This window comes from Podarcis gaigeae, assembly GCF_964106915.1.
Source record: "Podarcis gaigeae genome assembly, chromosome: 7".
In the NCBI taxonomy this organism is placed as follows: Eukaryota; Metazoa; Chordata; class Lepidosauria; order Squamata; family Lacertidae; genus Podarcis; species Podarcis gaigeae.
Genome location: NC_139683.1, coordinates 2,989,483 through 3,008,625, shown reverse-complemented (window position 1 = coordinate 3,008,625; position 19,143 = coordinate 2,989,483). Strand labels below are relative to the sequence as shown.

Here is a 19,143-nt window from a genome sequence, read left to right as displayed (position 1 = left end):
GCGAGAAGGAAAAACGAGGAGAGGGGTTTCCTTACCAGAAGCTTGTCCCGGAGGAATCTCATGTTAGGCACGCGGTAGTTGACTTGGGGCAGCATGGCCTTCAGATCCTTGGGGGTGATGCTGCAACACAGAGAGGAACATGGAGTCAGGGGTCTCCATTGCATGTGACAGAGACACAGGGAACAAAGCCCCCCCCCCAATTCTTTTCTGGACCGGCTAGGATCTACTCACCCTTGCACTACAAGCCCAAAATGGTACCCCCATTTTTAAAAAAAATTACACACCCACACCCACACCCACACACACAGCATACTTTTCTGTATATATGACTCTTTTTTACTCTAAAATAAATTTCAAAATCTGGGCTCATCTTATACACAGATAGTATCTCCCCCCATTTTCTCAAACCAGAATCCCCCCAAATAGGGGGCGTTTTATAGATGGAAAAATACAGTGTGTGTGAGTGTGTGTGTGTGTGTGTGTGTGTATAACATAGACCTTAAGTTACTTTATCAATTGACTTCCCCTCCCCAAAGATGCAGGTTCACAGTTTTGCACATAGTCTTGGATCCAGCTGCTCCTCCCTGTCCAACTGGCGACCCCAAGAGCTCCTTCTCCCCTCCCAGCCTCAGCGGACGTGCCAGCTGGGATCTCTCCTCGAGGCAAGTGATCTGGCCCCAAGTAATTCACACGCCAGCCGCTTAGTCACATCCAGGCTAGATTGCTTTTAAACGGCCTGAGACGAGGCTGGCTTGGGAGAGTGGCTTTATAGGAAATGATTCATAAATGGAAATAAATAAATTAGAACATAAATAAATGAGCAAGAGTTCTCAGATGTTGCAGCCACCGTGGAATGTGGCTGCCAAGGCTGTTAACAGTGGTCGGCCAGCGGACATGATGTCAATTTTGAAGCATGAGAAACGCAGGAAGCTCTCTGGGGCGAGTCAAACCGCTGGGGCTCTGTCTAGCCCTGCATCGTTCATGTTGACTGAGAGGGACTCTCCAGGGTCTTAAAGGTAAAGGGACGCCTGACCATTAGGTCCAGTTGTGGCCGACTCTGGGGTTGCGGCACTCATCTCGCTTTACTGGCTGAGGGAGCCAGCGTACAGCTCTGGGTCATGTGGCCAGCATGACTAAGCCGCTTCTGGTGAACCAGAGCAGCGCCCGGAAACGCTATTTACCTTACCGCCGGAGTGGTACCTATTTATCTACTTGCACTTTGATGTGCTTTTGAACTGCTAGGTTGGCAGGAGCAGGGACTGAGCAACGGGAGCTCACCCCGTCGTGGGGATTCGAACCACCGACCTTCTGATCGGCAAGCCCTAGGCTCTGTGGTTTAGACCACAGCACCACCCGCGTCTCCTCTTCAGGGTCTTAGGGAAGGGGAAATTCTCAGCCCTTCCTGGAGATTGAATCTGGGGCGTTTTGCAAGCAAATCAGGTGTCTCTAAGGCCCAATTCAAAGCACTGGGCTTGACTTCTGAATCCCTAAATGGCTTAGGTGCAGAGTACCAGACTGAATTCTCCCCCGTGAACCTACCCACCCGTACCTTATGATCTTCTTTCCCAGCACACAGAATTGTAAGCGCTATATGGGTTAAACCACAGAGCCTTGGGCTTGCCGATCAGAAGGTCGGGGGTTCGAATCCCTGCGACGGGGTGAGCTCCCCGTGCTCTCTTCCTCCAGCACCAGAATTCAAAAGCATCAATTCTTCGGCGATCAGCCTTCTTGATGGTCCAGCTCTCACTTCCATACATCACTACTGGGAAAACCAGAGCTTGAACTATACGGACCTTTGTCGGCAAGGTGATGTCTCTGCTTTTTAAGATGCTGTCTAGGTTTGTCATTGCTTTTCTCCCAAGGAGCAGGCGTCTTTTAATTTCGTGACTGCTGTCACCATCTGCAGTGATCATGGAGCCCAAGAAAGTAAAACCTCTCACTGCCTCCATTTCTTCCCCTTCTATTTGCCAGGAGGTGATGGGCCCAGTGGCCATGATCTTAGTTTTTTTGATGTTGAGCTTCAGACCATATTTTGCACTCTCCTCTTTCACCCTCATTGAAAGGTTCTTAATTTATTAACATTCATATATATATATGAATGTTAATAAATAAATAAAATGCAAAAAAAAAGGAAACCCACAAGGCAGTCCATTGCAAGGGGGGTCACAGCTTCAACCATCTTGGCTGCAATCTTATTAGGCATGGCACTGTCAGGGTCCCATCGGAGCTGGAGCTCACCTGCTGCTCTCCATCTCGGGCGGCAGGTGGCAGCAGGGTGAAGCCTTGGCTCAATAGCTCCCTCCCCGTGACTCCACCTCTGCTAACTTAAACCAGCTGCTCTGTGCATTGCAGGCCAGGTTTGCTGGGTGCTGGTTTCCCAGGAAGAGGGCGGTTAAAGCCCTTCCTGGGTCCCTTCCTCTCCTCCACCCTGCACAGGTAGCTTTGCAGGTGACAGGCCTGTGAGGGGAGAACGAAACAGGACTGCGGAAACAGCCAAAATGCTAAGCCGGAGATAGTAGTAGCCAGTCATGTTCCTTCCCCTCCAGGTGTGATGGATCCGTCGCGCAACCCTCACAAGGCAGCGTGGCGTAATGGTTAGAGCGTCGGACTCAGACCTGGGAGAGCAGAGTTCGAATCCTCCACTCAGCCAGCCACAAAGCTTGGAGTCAGTCGCTGCCTCTGGGCCTAGTCTACCTCTCAGGGTTGTTGTAAGGGCTGTTGAGTTTTATCAGAGGGATTCCAGCCCGATCAGCCTGTTTACCTGATGCGCATTTAAGTCCAACATGGAATTTCAGCATAAATTGCGGATTTAAAATGGTTGCTGCAATCTCAAGAGCTTGCTGGAAAGGCTTGTTCTGTGAAGGAACACTACCGACCTTAAAAAGTATGAAATAACACGAGATTAGGCGTATTTTGAAATCCAAATTGGATTAAACTGAGGTTGTTGGTTTTTAGTTTTCTTTTTTTAAAATAAATTCCACTGGGATTAAATTAAGCATATGATTAATACAAGACTGGGGAGACTAAATGGATGCTTTGATAGAATAATCCAAGTGTAATTGCGACAGTTGCACCATGGACCAATCCCTCCGGGGTTAAAATGAGCAACTGATCGAAAGAATGCAAGCGGGATTAAAGCGAATTCAAAATTAATCCAGTGGGAAATAATAAGAAGGCTGAAAACACCATTCCTCACAAAATAATGTTTTAGAAGACATCTGAAGGCAGCCCTCTTTAGGGAAGCTTTTAATGTTTAATGGACCACTGTATTTTAATACTTTGTTGGAAGCTGCCCAGAGTGGCTGGGGAAACCCAGCCGGATGGGCGGGGTATAAATAAAAAGTTATTATTAAAGGTAAAGGTAAAGGGACCCCTGACCATTAGGTCCAGTCGTGGCTGACTCTGGGGTTGTGGCGCTCATCTCGCTTTATTGGCTGAGGGAGCCAGCATAGAGCTTCTGGGTCATGTGGCCAGCATGACTAAGCCGCTTCTGGTGAACCAGAGAAGCGCACGAAAATGGCGTTTACCTTCCCGCCTGAGCGGTACCTACGTATTTATCTACTTGCACTGGCGTGCTTTCGAACTGCTAGGTTGGCAGGAACAGGGACCGAGCAACGGGAGCTCACCCCGTCACGGGGATTTGAACCGCCGACCTTCTGATCGGCAAGTCCTAGGCTCTGTGGTTTAACCCACAGCGCCACCTGCGTCCCCCCAAATAATAATAATAATAATAATAATAATAATTATTGATTGCAGACAGTTCCTGAAGATGGCTAATGACAGCTCTGTGTGGCATATACAGCTGTGGGGAAAACAATTCCTTTGGTGCTCTGCTTTCTCCTTACTGCGCTTCCACGCCCGTCTCTTCCTGCATGAACTCCCATCTTTTCCTCTTCGGCATCCTGTTTACAGATCGCTGGCATACTGGGGGAGGGCTGTCAGGCCGGAGCCCCCACCCCCTACCACGAAAAAAGCCTCGGGTGCTCAGCCTCTCTTGCTTTTCCACCCTCAGCTCTCCTCCCAACTTGGCCTTTCTTTCACAGAAGAGTCACGCTTGTGTCAACGACTTCAAATCCTTCCCTGGATGAAACAGGAGGCGGGAGAGCGAGAGATTCCTGCGGGAGACAGCCATCACACGGCACAGTGGACAAAGGCCCGACGTGCCCAGCGTCTCGCCTAATCCTTTCCGGAATGGTATTTAGGTCAGCGACCATCTTGTGTCAGTGAGTTCCACGGGTGTCGAGCTGAGATGTTCTTTCGCTTGCCGGCCTTTGGGACGTTTCCCTCTGTCCACCCCATGGATAATTCAGCAAGCTTCATTTCTCATGCCCCAGAAAAGAGGCGGCTCTTGTTTCAAGGCAGGATTGAGGTTGAATCCTGACAAGACAGAAGTACTGTTTTGGGGGGACAGGAGGCAGGCAGGTGTGGAGGATTCCCTGGTCCTGAATGGGGCAACTGTGCCCTTGAAGGACCAGATGCTCACCCTGGGAGTCATTCTGGACTCACAGCTGTAAATGGAGGCGCAGGTCAGTTCTGTGTCCAGGGCAGCTGTTTACCAGCTCCATCTGGTATGCAGGATGAGACCCTACCTGCCCGCAGACTGTCTCACCAGAGTGGTGCATGCTCTGGTTATCTCCCGCTTGGACTACTGCAATGCGCTCTATGTGGGGCTACCTTTGAAGGTGACCCAGAAACTGCAACTAATCCAGAATGCGGCAGCTAGACTGGTGACTGAGAGCGGCCGCCGAGACCACATAACACCGGTCTTGAAAGACCTACACTGGCTCCCAGTACATTTCCGAGCACAATTCAAAGTGTTGGTGCTGACCTTTAAAGCCCTAAACGGCCTCAGTCCAGTATAGCTGAAGGAGTGTCTCCACCCCCATCGTTCAGCCCAGACACTGAGGTCCAGCTCCGAGGGCCTTCTGGGGGTTCCCTCCCTGTGAGAAGTGAGGTTACAGGAAACCAGTCAGAGGCCTTTTCAGTAGTGGCACCCACCCTGTGGAACACCCTCCCACCAGATGTCAAAGAGAAAAACAACTACCAGACTTTTAGGAGACATCTGAAGGCAGCCCTGTTTAGGGAAGCTTTTAATGTTTAACAGACCACTGTATTTTAACACTATGTTGGAAGCCTTGCAGGTTATTGTATTTTAATATTCTGTTGGAAGCTGCCCAAGCGGCTGGGGAAACCCAGCCAGATGGGCGGGGTAATAATAATAATAATAATAATAATAGTAGTAGTTGTTTGCTGGCCACTCAAAGATGAGAGTTGGGCAAATCCAAGAAGCTATTTCATCAAGCAGCCAACCCTGCACAGAAGGTCATTATGCAGACGCACTAATCCCCAGACCACAGTCATGCCATCAGTATCCTAAAGAAAACCCCAAAGTGGTTTGGCCACACATAGTTTGAACTCTTAAATTGTTGGGCCGGTTCCTTTGTTCCCTATGCATGAAAGCATGGCACTGTGGACCTGGGTCATAGATCACAGAATTGTGGAGCTGGAAGGGACCATGAGGGTCATCTAGTCCAACCCTCTGCAATGCAGGAATCTTTTGCCCAACACGGAACTCGAACCCACGACCCTGAGATAACAGCCTCATGCTCTACTGACTGAGCTATCCCAGAGGTCCTGCTTGGAACAGGCCATTGGAGTGTTGGAATCAAGTTCCACGGTCTGCTACAAACAGATATAATGCCAAAAATCACTCCCTTTACCCTTTAAAACACCATTTTGCCCAGCACTAAAATATCCGTCAAACGTTTGAAAGAAACGAATCGTGCAGAGAGATCCACCTTGCCAACAAAGGTCCATATAGTTAAAGCTATGGTTTTCCCAGTAGTGGTGTATGGAAGTGAGAGCTGGACCATAAAGAAAGCTGATCGCCGAAGAATGGATGCTTTTGAATTCTGGTGCTGGAGGAGACTCTTGAGAGTCCCATGGACTGCAAGAAGATCAAACCTCACCATTTGGAAGGAAATCAGCCCTGAGTGCTCCCTGGAAGGACAGATCCCGAAGCTGAGGCTCCAAGACTTTGGCCACCTCAGGAGAAGAGAAGACTCCCTGGAAAAGACCCTGATGCTGGGAAAGATTGAAGGCGCAAGGAGAAGGGGACGACAGAGGACGAGATGGTTGGACAGTCCTGCTCTGGTCCATGGCGTCACGAAGAGTCGGACACAACTAAACGCCTAAACAACAATCGTGCTTTATCAACTATGCAAAAAAAAGGTGCTTCTCACCAGAGGGAACCTCTCTTTGAATATATTATGATAATTTCACGCCATAATCTTTGTGAAATAATACCTTCTCTTATGTTTACATCCCATAACTAAGTACAGCCGTTCGCTGCTGTGGACACCAGTTTGCAAACTGGTTCCAGCACAAGAGGAGCGACGCAAGCCCAGGTGCAAACTGGGCTACGAAGGAAGCGTTTGCGATCTTGCGATGGCGCAGGATTGGAGAGGAGGCCCCGATTCGTGGCCGTTCCGGAGAGAACGGCGCTCCTCACTCACCTGCCTTCTCTCGACCTGTCCATCGAGTCGAACTGCTTCCTCAGCCACCTTTCGATGTGGAGCGGCGTCTGTGACCGCTGCGTGTCCGTCAGCAGCCAATTCAAGCCGGCCACCCAGAGGTTGACATCTTCTTCGCAAAAGGCTGGAAAAGAGAACGGCAGAGAACGAAGATGGAGGGGAGACCTTGCTGCCTGTACTTCGGCTCAAAGAAAAGGTCCAAACCGCCGCCTATATCCCCATCGGGATCTAGCAAGGAACCAGGTCAGAGGCTCTGCTTGCCGCACAGAACATTTAACCCCTCCAGCTTTCAATGCAGTCGATGGACCCCTAGGGATGTGTCTTCACGAAGTAGAAGACTCTGACAAGGAAGATGGCAAGAGGGACTGGCACATGGATAGGCAAACTAAGGCCCAGGGGCTGGATCCGGCCCAATCGCCTTCTAAATCTGGCCCGTGGATGGTCCGGGAATCAGTGTGTTTTTACATGAGTAGAATGTGTCCTTTTATTTAAAATGCATCTCTGGGTTATTTGTGGGGCCCGCCAGGTGTTTTTACATGAGCAGAATGTGTGCTTTTATTTATGATACGATAATCTTTATTGTCATTGTCCCACACAGAACAACAAAATTGAAAAATCTACGTAAGACATTCAAAACCCAACAAGCCTGCTATCCCAAGCTATCCCAGTCTGGTTAGCCCCCTAAAAACTCTGATACCCCATAATTAAATACAATATACTCCCACAAAGACTACCTTACACTGCGTTTAAAACCAAAATGCATTTGGGTAGAAACTGTTTCTCAGGCGGCTAGTCCTAGTCTTTATACCCCTGTACCTTCTTCCAGAAGGCAGAAGCTGAAAGAGATCGTTTCCGGGGTGCGCACTATCCTGCGCTATCTCTGCAACTTTCTTAGGACACCTGGAAGCGTAGATTTGATCCAAGGTGGGACGAGTGCACCCAATTATTCTCTCCGCAGTCTTTGCAACCCTGGACATCTTCTCTGGGTTATTTGTGGGGCATAGGAATTTGTTCATTTTTATTTTTTTCCAAAATATGGTCCGCGCCCCCCCCCCAAGGACTGAGGGACAGTGGACCGGCCCCCTGCTGGAAAAGTTTGCTGACAGATTCCCTGCAGCCCATATTAACCCGTCTCTTTTTGCCTGGAGAAACGTTTCTGGTTGGAACATTGCAGACAAGTGACTGGGAGACTGAAAACAGCTCTGGATGAGAGAGGGCCAAGACAAACACCCTCGCTTCCTTATGCTTTACTTGCACTTGTTTGTTTATTGGATTTATATTCTACCTTTTTCTCCAAGGAGCTGGAGCACATGGTCCCCCCCCCTCCTTCATTTAATCCCCACAAAAGCCCCACAAGGTAAGATAGGCTGAGAGGCAGCGACTGGTCCCTAAAGTCACCCCAAGAGCTTCATTGCTGAGTGGGAATTCGAACTCTGGTCTCCCAGGTCCTAGTCCGACACGCTCTAACCACTGCACCGCACTTCCTGATATACACATTTATTTATTTAGTGCAAGTGCGTGTGTGTGAAATCTCTCTAGCTGAGATTCCTGCATGGCTGGGGGTTGGAAAAGATGAGCCTCGCGGTCCCGTCCGACTCGACAATTCTATGATTGCATGGTGCCACTTCAGTGCCGGCTAAAAAAATCAGATATTTTCTCAAGCTTTTACTGGCTGTTAACATCACTTGGGTGCTTTTATTTTTTAAAATTATTTGGTTTTTCAAATTAAAAATTTACAGAGATATTTCAAACATAAATCATAAAAACAAGATTCTGAGGAATCTCCTGGACTTTCATCTTCCCGTTTGTGGGTCCTATAATAATAATAATAATAATAATAATAATAATAATAATAATAATAATAATAATAATAATATATTATTATTATTATTATTTATACCCTGCCCATCTCGCTGGGCTTCCCCAGCCACTCTGGGCGGCTTCCAACAAAATATTAAAATACAGTAATGCATCAAAAATTAAAAGCTTCCCTAAACAGGGCTGCCTTCAGATTATTAATCATTCCCTCTTGCATTTTTTATGATAACCCAAATCCTTTACTTCTTCCATGATGTCTAGAATTCACCCTTAAACTACAAGTGATATTCCAATCCTACTAATGATTTTAACTGTTTACAATGGTCTTCAAGATAAGTTATGTATTTTCCTCATTCCTTATTAAAATTTTTGGTCTTCCTGACTTCTGACTCTTCCGGTCATTTTAGCCATTTTGGCATAGTCCGTCAACTTCATTTATTAATTTTATTATCGCCCCAGCCTATAGGCTGCTGTTTTGATATTTTGTGCGTGTGATATATTTGGGTAACTAGAAATTCCCCAGAATCTCTAGTCAGGCCTGGGGGCAAAGACTCCTGTCTGAAACCCTGGGGAGCAGCTGCCAGTCAGAGTAGACAATATTGACCTGGATGGACCCAATGGTCTGGGCTCAGAGTGAGGCAACTTTCTCTGTTCCCACGTCCATTGCTATGCAAAGCCTTGTACTGTATTGGTGACACCCGATACAGAAGTTCCCCTTTAGGGAAACTGGAGCGTGGATTCGCACAAAGGGAAATAGGGATGTTTTCTGGTGGGAAAATTACAGGGAGAGTTGAATCCTGCCGTAAAAGCAGAGCGGAAGGCAGGTGCGCCACACCCCATAGGCGTCGCGTTAGTCATACGATGCTTATTTGTCCTGGCCGGAGGCCAGAGGCAGACAAAACAGGCTGAGAACATCACCCTTTCGATTCCAGAAACAGCATCAAGCCAAGCGGAGAACATCTGGAGGGCCGGGTTTGGGGGTGCTATATGGTAATTTATGGACCTAATAGGTATCTCAAGCCATTTGCACATGTTGCCCTGCAACCAGTCCCTGCATAATGTAGGCCCCCTATATATAGAAATGAGCAAACCAGTGAAATTTTAGGGGGCAGACTTACATCCTAGGAGCCTACACAACGCAAAACACTGTTGCTGTATGTACATTTTATTTTATATGTTTTTTTATCTTATATTTTGGAAATGTACATTCAGGTTTTTTTCCCTTTAAATTTTTTTTGGGCCCCCAGGGGTCAGCAAACCTTTTCAGCAGGGGGCCGGTCCACTGTACCTCAGACCTTGGGGGGTGTGTGTGTGTGGCAGGACTATATATATATTTTTTTTGGGGGGGGGGGGGGAAATGAACGAATTCCTATGCCCCACAAATAACCCAGAGATGCATTTATAAATAAAAGGACACATTCTGCTCCTGTAAAACACGCTGGTTCCTGGACCGTCCGCGGGCCGGATTGAGAAGGCGATTGGGTCGGATCCAGCCCCTGGGCCTTAGTTTGCCTACCTATGCCCTAAGCTACAGCTTGGTTAGCTTATACAGTCATACCTTGGGTTACAGCCGCTTCAGGTTGTGTCATTTCGGGTTATGGACCGCCGAAACCTGGAAGTACTGGAATGGGTTACTTCTGGGTTTCGGCGGTCGCGCAGAACGCTAAATTGTGCTTTGCACATGCGCAGAAGCACTGAACTGCAACCCGCACATGCGCAGATGCAGGTTGCGAACGCTGCAGGCTGCAAATGTGCATCCCGCATGGATCATGTGTCCACTGTAAGTAAATCCAGCACTGGGTCGGTCCTGTTGCTGCTGCTCACTTGGAGGTCCAGGAAGCAGCAAGGAAGGCACAGTGCCACAAAAAACCACCAGGAGCATAGGATCGGCTCTGGCAAAGAGCAACAGGCTGGAGATCAGGCGAGGAGAACTCTCCTCTCGCCACAACTCCTGCTGCCATGCGTCCGTTGCTCCTGCGAGAAACTCGGGCGATTATCTCAGAGCGCTACCTAATTAGGAGAAAGTAATCTGCCATCTATGCTAATCCGAGCGAGGTGTAACCACAGACAGTCTCGGTTTGCTTAATAGAAAGTAGACGCTGCAAATGGAAACAGCTCGGTTTCCAAATCTCATTCTTCTGCTATTAATGGCGACCCAGGGAGGGAGGGAACAGGTTGCAAGCGAATTTCCAGGTAAAAAGAGGCGGTCTCTGTTTGCGTATGCAGGCCAACGGAACAGGCAAGGGGTCAGAAAAGCACCTTCCTCCTCTCCCAGGACTCGACTTTCTAGTCAATAAAATGGACTTGGTGTCTTTATAGAATTGTAGGCTTGGAAGGGACTGAAAAGGTGGCAAGAATCCCCTCCCTCCCTGGCAAGGGGTGTAAAGATTTGCCTCCCCTCTTCACAAACCTCCTCCCCATTGCGCCCCACTGACCAGCCAAGCTCAAGGTCTTCAGCCTGAAGTCAATTCCGTATAAGACAACGAAGCACAAAGCCGAATCCAGTTTCCGGGCATCTTCTGGGTATCGTTCAAAATCCCGGGAATTCTTCCCTGGACGGATCTCCTTAATTTCCCTAATGTCCACTGCAGGTTAAAGAGAGAGGGAAAGAGATGAACATGTGTCAATGTATTTTCCAAAGACCTGGTAGGTTTAGGCTTGCTCAAAAACACTCACTTTAACTCGCTGTTTCCAGAGTCTCCCTTCCTTTTCTTTTGAAATAGATTTTTGAAAATTTAATTCGGTATATAAAATAATATGAATAACAGGAACCCAGAGAGAAATCATTTCATGAGGTATTGCAATCACTATATGCGTGATTGCAATCAGGTTCAGCAATGTGTGTAATAGATTTGATCCCCTGACACTGGGGATTGCAACGACCACAGCCTGTGATTCATGCATTTCATCCTTGTTGACATCTGCATTGGATTATATATGTGTGTTGTTGCTATTGTTCAAAATCATTGTTATTTATATATAATTTTCAAGCTTGCCTTTATATATGCAAATGCTTTAACTGTTTTTATATATATGCATTTTTTCTCTGTAGGTTTTCATTGCATTGCAAATTGCATTGAGACACCTCATGGGAAGTGATTTGAAATTGTTTTAAATAGTTTTAAATGCCGTATTTTATATTGCTGTCACTTGCCGTGGGCTGTTCTGGTGAAGGTCAGGTTAATAAACAACAACAACAACAATCATAATAATATTCTGCACTAATTAACTTGAAGTTCCCACCGCCATCTCATTCCTTTCATATTAAGAGGCAATTTATAAGATTCCCAGGGTGGTATTTATGTGGAATGAATTAATCTAGATTATACGGACTCAATTAATAAACTTAACACTAACCCTCATGTTGTTTACAGCCAAGAGAGAACGTTGCATTTCTCACTGGAAGAGTTTCTTGGTCGAGGCTTTGAACCTTTCAATGCATCACAGGCAGAATTCAACAGGTGCAGCTCTCCCCAGTGTAGAGATGAAGCAAGGAAGGTGAGAAGGGAGGGAGGGATGTCCCTGTTGAATATCTGTACAGAGTCTGTCTGCCCCCCTGGACTTCTTCGCATGCGTGCCCAGTACTTAGCAGTCACCTCTCAGCCAAATGTGCGGACCGTCTCCCTCGAAACACGTAACCCGCCACGCAGGCCTCCAGTCTGGGAGTGAAACAGCCTTTGTTCCCGGGGCCCCTCTCCTTTTCTCAAACCGCTTCCACATGCCCAGCCTCATGCAGGGCCCGGTTGCCCTGGAAACGCCGGGATGCAGTCAAGAAACTCCAGGCCATCACCCGTTTGCATTTAGCCCGGGCCTGGGAATCTCTCTTACTAAGTCGCCCCCCCCTTGAGAGAAATCTGGAGACGGAGGGGAGGTCAGGACAGTGGGCTTGGCATGAGAAGGGACGCCAAGACCGGGGAGCTCAGTAGGGTGTCCTCCTAAGGACAGGGCCGGCTCTGTCGTTGGGCAGAGGGAGACAGCTGCCTTGGGTGTCAAAGGGTTACTTCTTCAAAACATCCATTATCATTGCGATATTTTTACTCCCAGGGAGAGGATTTTGAGCCTCAAGTGACAAAATGGCTTGTCATGCCTTGGATACTGTCAGGTGCTGGTGGTGGTTGCTCGTGAGTAACCAGGCAGGCCTCTGACCTGTCTTTTACAGGTTTTATTGGTGCAAACACATAGCTGTCAACCTTCCCTTTTTTTTTGCGGGAAATTCCCTTATTCCAGCGCCGTTTCCCGCTGCTTCCCGCTGCTATCCTGGCTTGTTAGATATCCCGTAGACTGTCCCCGGGACAGGTGAGGCTGCTGATCCCTTATTTTCGAGGCTGATGATCCCTTATTTTCAAATCTGAAAGTTGATAGCTATGTGCATACTATTTACAGTGCAGAACCACAAAGCTCATGTCCATCTTAGTCACTTGCAGAATCCGGGAGTGGCCCCTTCCGGCTTCTCCCCCAACATAAGAACTTCGGCACCCCAAGCCTCCTCCTCCCCTCCTTACGTTTCACCCCCCTGCGCAGGCTGAGCGACGGAACTGGTGTGCGTCCCTCCTGGCCAACCTGGCGAGGTGAGGCACTGGGGCTCTCAACCCCTTTCCCCACTTGGCTGGCTCCTTCCCTCTCTTCCCCACTGGAGGTTTGGCTTTTCCCACCACTGGAAGCGGAGCTGCTCCTCAGGAGTTTTGGGGGCTCTCTGTATCCCAACGCCCCACCTGCCTCCCTCCCTGGTTTAGATGGCAGTCCCCCGACAGATACTGCACAGTGTTCGAAATTAGCCAGGCGCCAGGAGCATTTTGAACCCGCAACCAAGTGAAGATGCCTGGGTGCAAGGATGGTTCCTGAAGTCTCTGCTATCTGGAGGTGCATCCCTGGGCATCTTTGGATCTGGGCTGTTTTCACACACCAATACCCCGTCCTGTAGAATTCTATCAGGCATATTTTATCTGCACAGTTGGAATGAATTTCTAGAACCAAAATGCCTTTTCTGTGCAGGCTGAGCAGGAGCAGGGAACGAGGTTATAGCAAATAGCTGAAGCTTGTCTTTGCTTACCCCAAACCCCACTGCCCTGCCCACGGATGTGAAGAATATTCCTACATTATGAATGGTCCGCATCACCCTTAACAAAAAAGGACAGAACAGGCCAATAGATATGCGGTTTCAGCTCTCAAAGCTCTTAACCCAGATCAAGTTTGTCATCTGAACTATCCAACAAAACACCACCACAAACTGGTGTATAAGTATAAAACCAAATTTACAGTGGTACCTCGGGTTACATACGCTTCAGGTTACACACTCCACTAACCCAGAAATAGTACTTCAGGTTAAGAACTTTGCTTCAGGATAAGAACAGAAATCGGGCTCCGGCGGCGTGGCGGCAAAAGGAGGCCCCATTAGCTAAAGTGGTGTTTCAGGTTAAGAATATTTTCAGGTTAAGAACAGACCTCCAGAACGAATTAAGTACTTAACCCGAGGTACCACTGTACTAGAATAATAACTAGAATAGAAATAGACTTGCAACCATTCAAGCAACAAACATACTAAGGTGCCATGTGCAAAACAAAGCCTGGAGATACTGTAAACATGGAATGGATAAGTGTACAACTGTATCTTAACAAGTGACATGTGCAATAAACGTTATACAGACTGGATAAATGAACCGTTCAACAAGTAGCGTAAAGTCCAATCACAGAACAGCAACCCCATGCCACCACAATGGCAAGGATTCGCCACACTGGAGAATGTGGAAAAGTTTTTCAAAGATGTTTTTCAAAGATTGAACTGGATGAGATGTTCTTCAATAGGTCTTGGAAACACAAAGCAATTGGGCAAAAGGAGACCTGTTCTCAGGATATATTACAGGTTTCGCTACATGCTTCATCAGTCCGAAAAGCTGCATGATACAAAATAGCACTCCAATTACAATGTATTGTTGTTGTTTAGTCGTTTAGTCGTGTCCGACTCTTCATGACCCCATGGACCAGAGAACGCCAGGCACCTCTGTCCTCCACTGCCTTCCGCAGTTTGGTCAAACTCATGCTGGTAACCTCGAAAACACTATCCAACCATCTCGTCCTCTGCCGTCCCCTTCTCCTTGTGCCCTCCATCTTTCCCAACATCAGGGTCTTCTCCAGGGAGTCTTCTCTTCTCATGAGGTGGCCAAAGTACTGGAGCCTCAGCTTCACAATCTGTCCTTCCAGTGAGCACTCAGGGTTGATTTCCTTCAGTATGGAGAGGTTTGATCTTCTTGCAGTCCATGGGACTCTCAAGAGTCTCCTCCAGCACCATAATTCAAAAGCATCAATTCTTCGGCGATCAGCCTTCTTTATGGTCTCACTTCCATACATCACTACTGGGAAAACCATAGCTTTAACTATACGAACCTTTGTTGGCAAGGTGATATCTCTACTTCTCAAGATGCTGTCTAGGCCTGTCATTGCCCTTCTCCCAAGAAGCAGGCGTCTTTTAATTTCGTGGCTGCTGTCACCATCTGCAGTGATCATTGAGCCCAAGAAAGTAAAATCTCTCACTACCTCCATTTCTTCCCCTTCTATTTGCCAGGAGGTGATGGGACCAGTGGCCATGATCTTCGTTTTTTTTGATGTTGAGCTTCAGACCATATTTTGCGCTCTCCTCTTTCACCCTCATTAAAAGGTTCTTTAATTCCTCCTCACTTTCTGCCATCGAGGTTGTGTCATCTGCATATCTGAGGTTGTTGATATTTCTTCCGGCAATCTTAATTCCGGCTAGAGATTCATCCAGCCCAGCCTTTCGCATGATGAATTCTGCATATAAGTTAAATAAGCAGGGAGACAAAATACAGCCTTGTCGTACTCCTTTCCCAATTTTGAACCAATCAGTTGTTCCATATCCAGTTCTAACTGTAGCTTCTCGTCCCACATAGAGATTTCTCAGGAGACAGATGAGGTGATCTGGCACTCCCATTTCTTTAAGAACTTGCCATAGTTTGCCGTGGTCGACACAGTCAAAGGCTTTTGCATAGTCAATGAAGCAGAAGTAGATGTCTTTCTGGAACTCTCTAGCTTTCTCCATAATCCAGCGCATGTTTGCAATTTGGTCTCTGGTTCCTCTGCCTCTTCTAAATCCAGCTTGCACTTCTGGGAGTTCTCGGTCCACATACTGCTTGAGCCTTCCTTGTAGAATTTTAAGCATAACCTTGCTAGCGTGTGAAATGAGTGCAATTGTGCGGTAGTTGGAGCATTCTTTGGCACTGCCCTTCTTTGGGATTGGGATGTAGACTGATCTTCTCCAATCTTCTGGCCACTGCTGAGTTTTCCAAACTTGCTGGCATATTGAGTGTAGCACCTTAACAGCATCATCTTTTAAAATTTTAAATAGTTCAGCTGGAATATCATCACTTCCACTGGCCTTGTTATTTGCAGTGCTTTCTAAGGCCCATTTGACTTCACTTTCCAGGATGTCTGGCTCAAGGTCAGCAACCACACTACCTGGGGTATACGAGACATCCATTTCTTTCTGGTATAATTCCTCTGTGTATTCTTGCCACCTCTTCTTGATGTCTTCTGCTTCTGTTAGGTCCTTTCCACTTTTGTCCTTTATTATGGAAATCTTTGTACGAAATGTTCCTTTCATATCTCCAATTTTCTTGAACAGATCTCTGGTTCTTCCCATTCTATTGCTTTCCTCTATTTCTTTGCATTGCTCGTTTAAGAAGGTCTTCTTGTCTCTCCTTGCTATTCTTTGGAAATCTGCATTCAATTTGCTGTATCTTTCACCATCTCCCTCGCATTTTGCTTGCCTTTACAATGTATGGTAAACATTACAATGTATGGTAAACCATAAAAATCAGAAAATATCCAAATGGGCACTAGACGTTCTATTTGGGCCACCGTAACCTTGGTTTAAGGAGCCAATTGGTGCCAAGTTTATATATCTGAGTTTCTGACATGGGCACAGTGCACTGTGACTTGGGAACAGCCCATCTTTTGACATTCTGCCTTGGGTAGCAAAGTTGCCTTGCTCTGGCCCTGCGTTGCGGAAGGGATGCCCGATGGCCCACAATTCCTCTGGCTGTCCCAGGTCCCTTGATTCCCATCCATCACCATCGGCCATTTTTAATAACAACTTTTAAAGAACGTGAAAAAAACAACCGTGCAGGTTAAAACCTATAGCATATTAACACCTGTGGCTCAGAGATCTGCACTGGTTGCTCATTTGCCATGAGGCCAAGTTTACGGTGTTACTATTATCAGATAAAACAACTTAGCAACTTGGGACCGGTTCACCTGTGAAATCACCTTGCTCTAAATATGCCCACCAGATGGTTTTGATGGGGAGAAGAGGTGCTGTTACAGGTGCCACTCAATGCCCGTTCCACATCTGTAAGAACTGGATATTTCACTTTGGAACTCCCTGCCTATTCACACCAGACAGGTGACGTCACTGTCACCTACTGACCACTCCTCCTTCTGGGGTCTCTGTGTCTGGAAACAAGGACTTCAGGAAGTTGCTGCGCTTTTAATACGTTACTAGTCTACTGCTGCTTTAACTTTTCGAAAGCCTTACATTACGGTTGTTATTTTATGCTTATTGATAATTTTATTGTTTTATCCTCTTTGTAAACTGTGTTGAGGGGGCTGTTGTTGTTGCTTCACGACAGGGGTGGGCAAGGTTTACCTTGCCTGGGCCGGTTCACTCCAGCGGAGATCTTTCTGTGGGCCGGATCGCGCACCAGCCCACGATTTCTGCCATCTGCGTCTGTGCAGACGTGATTTCCGGGGCCGCAGAAGCGAGTCCCCATGCTGTGCTGCACCAGTTTAGCGCAGTGCACAGGGACTCGCCAAGCGGGCAGCTCGGTTTGGGGGGGCGACTCGTGGGCTGGTTAAATGACCACCGTGGGCTGCTTGTGGCACATGGGCCTTAGGTTGCTGACCCCTGCTTTACAACATACATTTCATGGAACAAATAAACCAACAAATTCGGCTAAGGGAAACCAACGGCTAAGGGAGCTGGGCATGTTTAGCCTGGAGAAGAGGAGGGTAAGGGGTGATATGATAGCCATGTTCAAATATATAAAAGGATGTCACATAGAGGAGGGAGAAAGGTTGTTTTCTGCTGCTCCAGAGAAGCGGACACGGAATAATGGCTCCAAACTACAAGAAAGAAGATTCCACCTAAACATTCGGAAGAACTTCCTGACAGTAAGAGCTGTTTGACAGTGGAATTTGCTGCCAAGGAGTGTGGTGGAGTCTCCTTCTTTGGAGGTCTTTAAGCAGAGGCTTGACAACCATATGTCAGGAATGCTCTGATGGTGTTTCCTGCTTGGCAGGGGGTTGGACTCGATGGCCCTTGTGGTCTCTTCCAACTCTATGATTCTATGAAATTCGAACGCTGCCCCCGACTCTCCAGTCTAAAAGCCTGGCAAACTGTTCCGCATGCCGCAAACTCCTTCCCAACTTGCCCCATCACAGTTTCCACCTACTGTACACCCCATTGTTCTGAGCATTTCTCAGAAAGTCAAGTCCTGAAACCAATGCCAGCAAACTACACCAAGGCTGGAGAGGATTTATTTTTGCAATTATGAAAATAGACCTTGGCTATTTTCATCGTAACTCTCCGGCCACCGCAAAGTAGCATTTCCTTCCTCCTTACAGCTTGCCCCATGCTTGTCTTTCTCCTTCCTCGATTTTCCTCCTGAGAAAACCTCTCCTGCTAACGTGACTTCTCCTGCCAATCCCAGTTGTGAGGTGATTCAGTTTTCCCCTCAGCGCCTGGTAGTTTTCAACAGACCTGCTCATCTGGAATGTCCCACCCCAAATTCATCACTGATGCTATTGTTGGTGCTGTCCTTTTTAATTTTCCCAGACACCCCCCAATTTTTTTTTACAAAAACCTGTATTCCTGTACATACACCACTATTCATGACAGTATACATATGCAAAACACTTTCTTACTAAGCATAAACCTTTGTGACCAGTCTTTGGGTTTTCTTGAGAAGTTGTAAACAAAACAAATCTCTGCCAATCAATTAATATTTTTAATGCAAAACCTAATAACTGTTCATGGATGCACCTCAGAGACATCACCGTTCAGATATCTCCAATAATCTGAACGCAACTTCTGCCTCTTCACATCTTTAAATGATTTGCCTGTTGACAAAAAAGACAGAAAATACCCCTGGCAATCTTTGTAATTTTGGCGCAAATTTGGCACAGAGAACCAGCAAGGATCCCCAGAGATGGCTTCCCAGTATCTTACATCTCATGGTCGTACTAACAAGACGGAGCCTCTGATTTCTGGTCATTCTCTCAACATTTTCCTACTTTATGCACCAGTAATGATCAGCAAAGCATGCAAAAGTTGTTCCAGATCACCTTTTGAAATGGGCCTCTGTCTCTATTTCCATCTGTTTCCCCTTTTCTGCCTTATCTGTTCCCTGTCGGCGTCCCTTTTCCTATCTCCTCTGCGCATCCATGCCTGCTTCCGCCTGTTTCTCCCACAAATAACCCTACAGGGGATATATTTTATGGGGCCAAATGACTCTGGCAAAAGTGTGTCGCCCTTGCCAAACTCCCCTATCTCCTGTTCTCTGGGAACAACACAATCGGTACGGGCACTCTCTCGCTCACAAACAGAATATAAGAATGTAAGAAAAAAGGGAAGGAAAAGTTGGGATTTGTACACAGGCAAAAACCTTCCCAAAAAACAAAAACAAAACAAACACCTTCCCAAAAACCAACAGGACCACATCAAGGTGGACTGCAGTTTAAGAAGTTGGGGGGTAAAAAAGGTAAAGGGACCCCTGACCGTTAA

At 47.2% G+C, this 19,143-nt stretch overlaps 1 protein-coding gene across 1 annotated transcript in view; it reads right to left on the bottom strand.

Annotated features, from left to right (window-relative positions):
- Positions 1-19,143, bottom strand: part of LOC310849100 (1-phosphatidylinositol 4,5-bisphosphate phosphodiesterase gamma-1-like) — an 88,413-nt gene that overhangs the window by 48,227 nt on the left and 21,043 nt on the right. Inside the window, exons 2-4 of the mRNA XM_083748990.1 lie at positions 10,787-10,936; positions 6,516-6,657; positions 36-120 (exon numbers count right to left, since the gene is read on the bottom strand). Of these exons, the coding sequence (XP_083605116.1) occupies positions 36-120; positions 6,516-6,657; positions 10,787-10,936 (377 nt within the window). The remainder of the gene's footprint in view (positions 1-35; positions 121-6,515; positions 6,658-10,786; positions 10,937-19,143) is intronic.